General features: G+C 55.6%; 1 protein-coding gene across 1 annotated transcript in view; it reads right to left on the bottom strand.

Moving 5' to 3' along the window:
• The window catches only part of NARF (nuclear prelamin A recognition factor), a 19427-nt gene extending 12657 nt beyond the window's left edge, over positions 1–6770 (bottom strand). Inside the window, exons 1-3 of the mRNA XM_059380811.1 lie at positions 6413–6770; positions 4791–4886; positions 668–670 (exon numbers count right to left, since the gene is read on the bottom strand). Of these exons, the coding sequence (XP_059236794.1) occupies positions 668–670; positions 4791–4886; positions 6413–6763 (450 nt within the window). The 5' untranslated portion in view covers positions 6764–6770. The remainder of the gene's footprint in view (positions 1–667; positions 671–4790; positions 4887–6412) is intronic.
• Positions 6771–11516: the final 4746 nt, after the last annotated feature.

Below are 11516 nucleotides of genomic sequence, written 5' to 3' on the forward strand. Positions count from 1 at the left end.
GCTTCCCTCTCTCTCTCTCTGCCTGCCTCTCCATCTACTTGTGATCTCTCTCTGTCAAATAAATACATAAAAAAAAAAAAAAAAAGAAACAGTGATAGAATACACACGCACTAGCAAATATAATTAAGGGAAAAAATTAGGATTAAGAAGTGTGACTTCGCTAGAGATTTCATCAATTTTTAAAAACAATATTCTATCGATAAATGTGAACACATGAACAAAAGTGGGTAATTCTAGAGGAAAAATAAATATTACCATATTGGCCCATAAATAACTGAAATGACCCAATAACAATTTAAAGATACACACACACCAACACATTTCAATTAGAACAAAATACATAGACACCGAAACAGTGTCCGGAGATCTGTCCCCAGGGACCTCAGTCCTGGTCAGTATGGCAAACTGTGGGGTATGGATGCATGTATGCATGTATTTTGTTTGTTTCTTTTTAAGGAGACAGAAAGAGACAGAGCAGGGCTGGGGCAGAGGGCGACAGAGAGAAACTTAAGTAGGCTCCACGTTCACCACAGAGCCTGACACAGGGCTTGATCTCATGACCCCAAGATCATAACCAAAGCTGAAACCAAGAGTCAGACACTTAACTGACGGAGCCACCCAGGATCCCCAAACTGCAGGATATTTTTAAGGAGTGGATCATTCTCACCTTCTATAAACTGTTCTAAAAAATACTGTACTGGGGGGGGCACCTGGGTGGCTCAGTGGGTTAAGCCTCTGCCTTCGGCTCAGGGCATGATCCCAGGGTCCTGGGATCGAGCCCCGGAGCCCCGCATTGGGCTCTCTGCTGGGCAGGGAGCCTGCTTCCTCCTCTCTCTCTGCCTGCCTCTCTGCCTACTTGTGATCTCTGTCTGTCCAATAAATAAATATAATCTTTAAAAAAAAAATACTGTGTGGGGCGCCTGGGGGGCTCAGTGAGTGAAGCATCTGCCTTCAGCTTGGGTCATGATCCTGGGGTCCTGGGATGGAGCCCCGCGTCGGGCTCTCTGCTCAGCGGGGAGCCCACGTCTCCCTCTGCCTGCTGCTTCCCCTGCCTGTGCTCATTCTCTGACAAAAAAATAAATACAATCTTTTAAAAAAATTAGTGTGTAAACATGAAACAACAAGGCCATCAACACCCTGAGTCAAAACTGACAGTGGCCGCTCAGGAACTCCCGAGAAAAACACGAACAATTCATCAGCAACACAGGGGCCATGACGCAGGTGAGGACGCCGGCGTCAGGTCTCCCACGTGACCCTGTAACCTGGCGTTCGGGGCACACACGGGATTACCAGGACAGGGCTGCGTGGGTCAGACGCTGTCAGCAAGTCACGCTTCTGAACGCAGCCCAGCAGAGTGAGGAGGCAGGGGCCGGGGGCATCGTGAGTCTCCGCTGCTAACGGAAGGGGGAGGGCAGAGGGTCGTCTGTCCCCAGCTCCAGGAGCCAGACTCGGTGCTTCCAACCCTTCCACCTGATGCCCTGCCCAGGTCTCCAGGCCTCACGCTGTTGTCACTCAAACGTCCCCTCTCTGAGGGAGCTGCTCTGTGGCCAGCGGGGGAGCAGACAGCACCCAGGCCCGCGGCAGCGGAGAAAGGGCAAGCGCGGCGCCCCGAGGGCCGCGGGAGCAGCTCGCCCCGCCCGGAACCTCCCCTCCGTCCAGTTTCGCGAAATCACCGTCTCCTCCTCCTCCATGTCGGCGTCTGCAGCAGCAGTGCCAACTGGCACGCACATCGACCGCAAGTTTCTATAAACATCTACTTAACAGTAAAACTTCCCACTGAAGCCTGAATCGAGCTGTCGCCACGGGGAGGAGCTAAGCTGCACCACAAATGAGCCGAGTCTGTTCAGTGCAGTAGCAGAGCAAAAGCCACTCTGTTCAGAGAAGGACAAGCAAGAGCAGGTGGGGACTGCCGCTCACTCGGGGGCCTCCCGGGGAACCTGACCACCAGGAAGGGAACAGACACACTACACTGCTGACGACAGGAAGACCAATATTTCTCTCTGAAACCGTGACCTAAAAATGCTGGATGACGTCCCAGGAGCACGCCACAGGGGTAGCGGCAGACACGCACGACACCGCCGCGCTCTGTCCTCTGTGCTGCGGTGCCCACGTGCAGCCCACACCGCTCACGGGCTCTGCCTGGCCCTGACACACTGGCTGTTACCAAGACGGGGGGGGGGGGGTTCCCAGGGGCACCTGCGCTGCTGCAGGCAGGCCCGGCTGTGACCAGGCTTCCTGAGAGCGGCCGGGAGCGAGGGGTAAACCCAGGTATGCTTCAGCCCCTCTGGCTCACCTGCCCTTCCTTTCACCTGTTCAAAGCTGAGTGACACAGCTCCACAGGACAGCGGAGGGACCACGGCCTTGCCCCAGCCTGAAAAGACCATCCGACCGGAACCTTGCCTTTAGGAACAGACTAGGGACATTGCCTCATATCACGTTAGTGAGGGAACATGACCCTGGGCAGGGGCTTTGGAGAGACTGGACTCCAGCAAGGGATATGGGGCCAGGGCCAAGACGCGTGCCCGGTGCCCCAGCAGAGGCTTCCATGCCTCGCCACCACCTCCTGCCCCCAGACCACAGAACCAGTAAGTGCCCAGGAACCCTACCTTATTAAGGTTCAGAACTCGAAAGAAGTCTTTGGCATTCTGCTGGGAGACCCGGGCTCCTTCCTCCGCTGTCACACAGCTGTCGCACGCCAGGCAGTCACTCAGAAAGATCTTGGCATCGGCCAGTTTATGGAATTCTCCCTTCTATGAAACAAGGGTGTTCTGGTCTGAGTCTTCAACAAAGACCAAAACATGTGCTTCTCTGGGGACAATGACAGCATGAGACCAACACGAACACAGACACGGATCATCCTGGACAACAGAGAGCCAGGCCTGGAGCTCCGGGCGCCGCGGGGGATAGAATAGGCCACAGTGAGATCAAGGAGTCACCCAGATGACAATCCAGGGTGAGAACAGGACAGCACTGTCACATGGCTGGAAGAAATCCACATTCCTGTGTCTCAGGAGCTGGCCCGGTGCCTCCGTCCCTCCGTCCCCTTCTGGGTTGCCCCCAGGGATTCCGCTCTTGGCCTACTCTGTACTCCCCGCTGAGCTCATCAAGGCCCACACCTCGCCAAGGAAGTCGGCAGCCTGGCTTCCCGAGGTCTGAATGGTGCCCAGGAGTTTCCAACAAGCTCCCGGGTGGGCCAGAGCAGCCACAGCAAGGGTCTGGAGCACGTGGCCCGGCACACAGACACTGCTGCGCTGCGCGGAGAATCCTGGCCCTCTGGCCCGGCCCAGGGGCCCATGCGCGCTCTCCGCGCTGCTCCCGGTGGGACTCCCTCCACGCCTGGTGCACTATGCACCGCACGCTCTCCTTCCTGCAAGCTCTCGGGGCTGGGTCCGGTCCCTTCCCACTGACCTGTTCCTTCCACGTCCTCTGGTCTCCTAAACATGTGTATCCCGGGGAAGACTGTCCATTGTCCCTTCTCGGCCACCAGCCTCGGCAGAGCAGTGCCAGCTCCGGCAAGCCCGACACTTCCCCCATCTTCACCTCCGGTGGAGCCCTCTCCTTTCCCAAGCCCCGTAGAGCTCCGTGCCCTTGGACCGCAAACTGCACGCGGCTTCCCGGGCCACACCCGCTCTCCTGCCTTCAGCACTGGCGCGGCCTGCCTGGGCCCCCACTGCCCGGTCTGCCAGGTTCTTTCCTTCATTTTCCCCTGCGCTAGCTGCCTTAAGCCACCTGCCCCCACCCATGAGCTGTCTCCTGCCCCAGACCACTCTGTCCACACCTCCCCCCGCCTGGGGAGCGCACCCGCCCCTGAGCTGCTCACCCTACGCCCCTGAGCTGCTCACCCTACGGGGGGTGCCGCCCACCACGCTGGCAGGACGCTGGCAGGACGCCTGCTGAGGCTGTGTGCATACCTTATCTCTGCATTACCACAGCCCTGACAGGGAAGGGACCCAAGTCCCCAGGTTACTGATAAGGAAACCCGGGCTCCCGGGTTTAGAGGTCTGTCCGAGGTGATGTGGCCAGAGGGCAGCTGTGGGAGGCGCCAGGCGCTCCCTGCTACTTCTGCCTCTGCGCCCCGGGTGCCCATTTCATCTGCTGCTTGCCAAGCCCTAAGCTGCCAGAGCAGAGCAGAGCTGGTATACGAGGGATGAGATCAGCTCCGTCAGGTCAGACCTTGTGTTGGCATCAAGAGACTCAAGCGAAACCTGCTGCTGTTTCTCCCACGCTGCCAGCTCTCCACGAGTGAAGTCAGGACCAGTCCTTTCCAAGGGAAGAGTGACCTCCCCTACCCAATAAACTTAAGCCATCGCTGCTAGCTAAGAAGGATTTAAACCCTCAAGAATGGAGTTAGGGAAGAAACCACTGGAAAAATAAACTTACAGGATCGCGAGATTTGAATTCTTTTATAAATTACCTACCCAAACTCCCATTTTACAGAGTGAAATTTTTCTTTTAAGAAATTGGAGATTTAAATATTATGCCACTATTTCCAGTCAGTGACGGAAGATGCGATTTTCCTTTGTTTTTCACTCAGTCGGCTTCGGCTGGGTGTACGCATTCTGAGAACTCTTGCTCTTGGCACTTCTGTCTAGAAGGTCACGTGCCTCGGAATGACCAACCCAGGGCCTCGTTAGTTCTTGGACGGGAGGAATGACCGCCCCACATGCCCGCAGCCCCTGCAGGGGCACCACTTCAGCATGTTTTGTCTTAGAGCAGTGGTGTGCCAGGGACAGGAGCCCTCCGAGAAGAGAAAAACAGCCCCGGCCATTTACTCCAGGCTAACGCGAAACTGAGAAATTACTTGCCTCTCCGCTCTCCTGGGCCAGACTCGGTCCTTCAACTGACGCATTCTCTTGGTCCTCGGTTTTTGTTTTCTTACTACATTCCTTGAAAAAGCAAAGGAACATAGAAGAGTACTTTTAATTTGACTCTCAGTTTAGAAAGATGTGTGTACACTCTGATCCATTAGCCTCATATGTAGAAATCTTTTCTATAAAAATAAAAGCACCTGGACTTGTGCACACACATGCATGCCCTCCCCTATCCGTGTCCTTGCGGTAACTGAAAACTAGAAGCAACGTGGCCTTCCACCGCCAGGTAAATAACACCGACAGCCTGGACACCTGCTACATTCAGATTACGCTGAACTAGAATTGTGAGTAATGCTCTGGAAATGGATCTCCGTATAGTGTTAAGTTTAAAAAAAAAAAAAGGGAAAGTGATAAAATATTTATATGATCTAATTTTTTGAAAAACAAACCAAAAAACCCGATTCCCACAGTGAACGGCTCTCTACGCCGTTACAGCCTAGAAGCAAGCGTGGAAGGCTACCACGGTCCCTAGGGTTACCCAGGTGGAGAGGAGGACCAGCCCTGCCCTCCCTACGTTCCTGTTTTCTTACTGTAATTATGTAAGTTGTATAAAAACTCTTTAAGAACATGTTTTGGGGGCGCCTGGGTGGCTCAGGAGTTAAGCATCTGCCTTCCGCTCAGGTCATGATCCTGGTTCTGGGATCGAGCCCCACATCGGGCTCCCTGCTCGGCGGGAAGCCTGCTTCTCCCTCTCCCTCTGCTGTGTTCCCTCTCTCGCTGTATCTCTCTCTCTGTCAAATAAGTAAATAAATAAACATCTTTAAAAACAGGTGAGCACACAGAAAACATGTTTTGGTCATTGTTTCCATCATCCACATCAAGAACGGTGCCCGCTAGGATTGCCCTGAGTGGTGACAGAGGTCAGTTTGTTTTTCTGAGTGGGGTTTTTTGGTTTTTGCTTTTTGGCGGGGACGGGGGCGGGGGGCCTTCAAACATATCTTGAAACGACAGACAAGTGCCAGAGAACAGGAAAGACTGAGCGTGAGCCCAAATGTCAGGTGACTACAGGCACCTGGAAGTGTAACCTGAGGCGCAGGAGCGCCGGGCATCTGGCAGGTGCAGCGGCCGCCGCTTACCGGCTGCCCTCCACCCGGTATACCCGAACCAGCTGTCACACAGGAGGCGAGTCGGCCGGAGGATGCACAGGCGCCGGGAGCGGCACATCCTGGAGACCGGCGATGGCGGCCGGGGGGCCACGGGGCCAGGGAACCCGGGACCGCGCCGCAGCTGGGACCCGACGCCAGCACGGGGCACCAGGTCTCCCGGAGGCCGGTGACCGCAGGCGGCTCCGACCCCGACCTGACCCGCTGATCTCGAACAGCCCCGACCCCGGCCGGACCAACCTCCTGACCCCTAGCAGCCCCGGCTGGAACGACCCCCGACCCTCTGACTCCGAGGAGCCCCGACCCGGAGCAGCCCCGACCCCGGCGGGACTGACCCCCCGACCCGGAGCAGCCCCGACCCCGGCGGGACTGACCCCCCGACCCGGAGCAGCCCCGACCCCCGCCCGACGATGTCCCGCCCCGAGCGCGCGGGCCCACCTTCCGCGTGCAGTGCTCACACTTCATCTGGAGCGGGGCAGGCCGGGCCCAGGACTCGGCCTCAGAGCAGCACCGGGAGACTCGGTCACAGACGCCCGGCGCCCGCCGCCCTTTGTTGAAGTCACCCCCGGTGCCGCCCCACCCCCGGAGGCTCCGATCGACCAATGAGAACGCCGGGAGGGGGCGGGCCACAACTCCAAGCCAGTAGGAGCGCAGAGAGGGCGGTGCGGCTCCGCCCACATTTCTCCGTCTGGGCCAATGACAACCCGAGGAAGGGGCGGTCCGGGCCGTGAAGCCAATCGGAGCGCGGGGGCGGAGAGCGGCGGTCGGCCGGGCGGCCCCGCGGGTCATCTCGCCCTTTTCCGCGGCTCGCGGGTCGGGGGCGGCCCGGAGCGGACAAGCAGACCTTCCCCGGGAGGCGGACAGGCAGACCCTCTTAGGACTTATCCTGGGGCGCCTGGTTTGTCAGTTGGACCTGGAGACAGGCTTCGCCAGGCCACCGCCATTGCCGCCCGGAGGCGCGTCACGTAGGCCGGCCGGGCGGCAGTGCGCACGCGCGGGTGCGCACCACGTGGCGGCGGGGGCGCGCGGGAAGCTGGGTGTGAAGTCGAGTCCGCCCGCGGTCCCGGCACGTGCGGGGACGGTCCGGCGCCGGCTTTGCGGGAACGCGCAGTTGTTTCTGCGGGGCTCGGGCGAAGCTGGTAACTCCTGGTCGTGAAAGCCGACGTGCTACGACATGCGTGTTGTCGGCTCTTGGCGGGATGGTCGGAGCGGGAAGCCTGCCGGGGGCAGCCCGGGGCCCCGAGGAGTCCGGTGGTCTCCGGCCGTCGCACCAGCACGCTGGGCTTCTTCGGAGGCAGCGGGGAGCTGCCGTCCGGACCGAGCCGGCTGCCCCGCGGGGAGCAGCCCACGTCCGCGGAGGACACGGGGGCGCGGGAGGGGCAGCTGCAGACTGGACGGTGGCTTCGCCAGCCCCGAGCTGTGACTGCGGCTGGGGGGCGGCAGTGGCCACTGCGAGGTTCCCGCTGGTCCGCAGCTGAGCGCAGCTTCCCCGGCCCGCCCCAACCCCACCCAAAGGACGCTCTCTTGATTCCGTTTTAATTTATGGAGGTTCCGACAGGTAAACCCGCGGGGTCTGCATTGGCCTCCGGCCTAACCCCTGCCTTACTCAGGTCTGTGTCAGCGCCATTCCCTCCATTTTCAGCGGGAATAAGAGGGTAATTTTAGGTTGTCATTTGTGTGTATTTCTCCTTACTGGTTTTTGTGTTGTTGTTGTTTTTTAAAGATTTTGTTTATTTATTTGACAGAGATGACAAGTAGGCAGAGAGGCAGGCAGAGAGAGAGGGGGAAGCAGGTTCCCTACTGAACAGAGAGCCCAATGCGGGGCTCGAGCCCAGGACCCTGAGACCATGACCTGAGCCGAATGCAGAGGCTTAACCCACTGAGCCACCCAAGCGCCCCTTCCTCGTTACTGTTTTAAAAACATTTTCACGATACCATTACCACATGTGAAAACAAGTTACAACTACGTAATTTCATCAAATATGTATTTAGTGTCCAGGTTTCCCTAATCTCTCCTTAAAAAAGAAAAAAACAAAAAACAACTTTGTCAGAGAGAGTGAGCACAGCAGGCAGGAGAGGGAGAAAGCAGGCTCGCCGCAGAGCAGGGGGCCCAACACAGGGTTCCACCCCTGGATCCTGGGATCATGACCTGAGCTGAAGGCAGATGCTTAACCAATTGAACCACCCAGGCGCCCAAGGAATACTTTCATAATGAGAAACTCCTCTCATTCACTATTTGATTACTCTGTTGTAAATTTTATAAAGACAAGATGAATCCATAAGTTAAAAAAAAAAAAATCCAAATTCCTTTCTCAGCATCCTCCGAAAGTGAACAAAGAATTAAAAAAATATATCATTATGAATTATGGATTTTGGGAGCTCCTGGGTGGCTCAGTTGGTTGAGCATCGTAGCTCAGGTCTTGATCTCAGGGTTGTGAGTTCGAACCCCATGTTGGGCTTCACATTGGGCATGGAGATTACTTAAAAAAAAAAAAAAGAGTTATGGATTTAAATGGTTGGAGATTTTCAGTTCATTTGAATTATTCTTATTGATACTCAAATCCCGTTTTTCTTTTGAGAAGATACTCAAATGTTAGTAGTCTTTTTGCTTTTTGATACATTTGCTTGTACATTTCCTGCTTTAGACTTGAAATCAGTCCTCTCACCAAAAAGCCTGGTTCCTTTAGTAGGAATTGGTATTTAAAAACCACAGAACGGATGCTAGAATTGCTCATTGCTACTGCACTGGTCATTGTTTCTAGGACTTTTCAGTGGATAGCATGAGGAAACTTTTTAAAGCAAAATGCATTATGAACTCACGCTAGTCCTGATTCAAATCTAGGCATACAGGATGCTGAATAATTGCCCTTACCGACCTCACATCCATCACTCCTATCTGAAATGCCTGGTTCCCAGCAGTACCGACCTAACACACTCATCTGCATGATCTCACATTACATACATTAAAAAGTCTCAGACTAACAATGCTAACTCACTCTACTATCCAGAATAAAACCACCACATTTTACATATTCTATTTCAATATATATTTGCATCCTGTACAACCCCTTCTTAAATGACAGTACCTCATGCATGTTTCTCCATCTTGCTTTTATGGTTCAACAGTACATGCTGGAGAGCATGCCCTCGCAGTATATAGAGATAGTCCTTCCCTCGTGGGGTCCAATCAGGAGAGAGGAAGCACACAATAATTTGGAATAGAGTTTAATATAAAGAATCACTAACAATAACTGGGGATTGGTGTGAGGGATTGGCTAGTAAAAAAAGAATGCAAGAATAGTAAGAAACAAGGAGTAACCACAGCCCCCCAATCAGGGCTATGACGTTGGAGCCCACCCTGTGCCCCAGGATGAGATCTGGACTGTTGGAGGAGGCCGCCTTTGGCTCACCTGGTGGCAGAGAAGTCAGATGTCGCACTGATGGAACTTGCTGGAAATCTAATCCAGAAGGTGCTGGGGAAAGGTGTTTTTTTTTTTTTTTTCCACACAAGGGATCTCACTAGAGGTACATTTCTACAACACCACTCAAGGGGGTTGTAAGGAGAAGCTGGTGGATACTGGTTATGCTGGCCAGTGTGCACGGTAAGGGCCGGGCGCCGCAGAAGCCCTGGGAGCTGCAGGAGCCAGAAGCCGAGGATCCTCCTCCCGCAGTGTCTCTCCAGCACCCTCTACTGACAAAGATCAGCATCACGCCAGAGAGCGCACAAAAAATAGAGGGCTCAGATCCATTTTCAGGGATCGCGCAATGAAGTTCGAATTTAGAGCTGAGATAGAATGCACTGATAATTGGAACAACATACAATTTTATTCACTCAGTCCCCTATTTATGGATATTGTATTTCCAGTCTTGCTATTACCAATATTTAGCAGGATTCTGACCAAATTAACTGTCACTTGTTCGCGCACTTAACCTTTGTAAAAGTCCAGTGCAGTCTTCATTTTTAAATGGCTTATGATCCAGTAGAAAAGGTGAAATTATGCAAATACATGTAATGCAAAGTAGAATTTCCTGGGTATCCTCTCAGTTCTACCTAAATTCTGAGGCTTGCGGCAAGCAGGAAGGACTTAAAGAAGGTATTAACAATTCAAATAAACCTTCAAGATCGTGTAGGGGAAGTGCGTTTCAAGAAGATAGAATGCGAGCTGAGGGGTCCGTCTGAGGAGCCTGCTGTGTTCAGACACAGTGTAGATTTGCTGCAGCTAGAGCAGATGGGCTCAAAGCGTGGTTCCTTGGCCAGCAGTATGACCACCATCTAAATTTTAAACCCCACGCACCACTGGGAACAGGCGCCAGCATTCTGTTTCAAAAACCCGCCAGGTAAGGGGCGCCTGGGTGGCTCAGTGGGTTAAAGCCTCTGCCTTCGGCTGGGGTCATGATCCCAGGGTCCTGGGACCGAGCCCCGCATCGGGCTCCCTGCTCCGCGGGGACCCTGCTCCCCCCTCCCCACGCCCCGCCTGCCTCTCTGCCTACTTGTGATCTCTGCCGAATAAATAAATAAATCTTTTAAAAACAAAACAAAATTTAAAACCCCCAAAACCTGCCTGGCGATTCTGATGCCGGTCAGGTTTGGAGCCACAGGCAGAGGGTATCTGAGGCCGACTGATGAAGTATGGCTTTTGGTCGTGCGCTGCTCTCGGGCGGTCTTCTGGGGCTCTGCACACCGACCCACGGGCAGCGCGCGCGGCTGTGCCGATGCACGTTCTACAGCTGGAGTAAGTACGGAGAGAGCAAAACCGAAGAGCAGCCCTCCTGCGTTCGCCCCGCACCCCACGTAGCCCTCGGCGCTGCCCTGCGGAGGCCACGTGGGGAGGCAGGCTCCTGTTCAGGCACCTGCTCCGAACCAGCGGGGCCCGTCAGGGGGGACCCCGTGACCCAGGCCTGCTTGGAAGGAAGGAAGCTGGTGGTTTGGAGGAGAGGGAGCAGGCAGGCCGCCTACGTGCCTGCGGCGAGGTTTTCCGGGAGCCAACGGTCTTTCCTCCCGCAATTTTCTGGCCACAGCCCAGCCAATGAGAGACCGTCACCACCCATCTAATGGGGAGGGGCCATCGTCCAGCCAATGAGAAGCCACTATACTTCCAGCTCCCCTTTCCCTCCAATGGACTTTCTGTTTACAACAGCCCCACCCCGCCCACCCTATAAAAAGAGCCCGCGGCGCTGCCCGTCCGCACGTGCCTGGGGTTCCGGCGGTAGCCGCGTGGCCGGTGCTGCGGACGCGGTTCTCCCCCGAGCGCCGGTCTTCGCTGGCGGGGGAGCCCGCGGTGTTGTTCCGGAGGTTGACGCTGTCCCGGGACTGCGCGGACTCTCCGGACCCAACGCGCAGAATCTGTCTTTTCCAGGCCCGAGCCACGTCCGCTGCACGTGTGAACCCGCGTCTCCGAGCGCTGCAGGGGCTCGTCCGCCCCGAGCCGGTGTCGGCGACCTCCGGGCACCGCCCACCTCCGTCAGCGTCGTCGTTCGCGAGCGGTTCTGCGTGCGGGGCACCGGCTTGGAGAGGCGTCGGCCTGGGGCTCGGGTCGTGGCC

Source organism: Mustela nigripes, chromosome 16 (assembly GCF_022355385.1).
Source record: "Mustela nigripes isolate SB6536 chromosome 16, MUSNIG.SB6536, whole genome shotgun sequence".
Lineage (NCBI taxonomy): Eukaryota > Metazoa > Chordata > Mammalia > Carnivora > Mustelidae > Mustela > Mustela nigripes.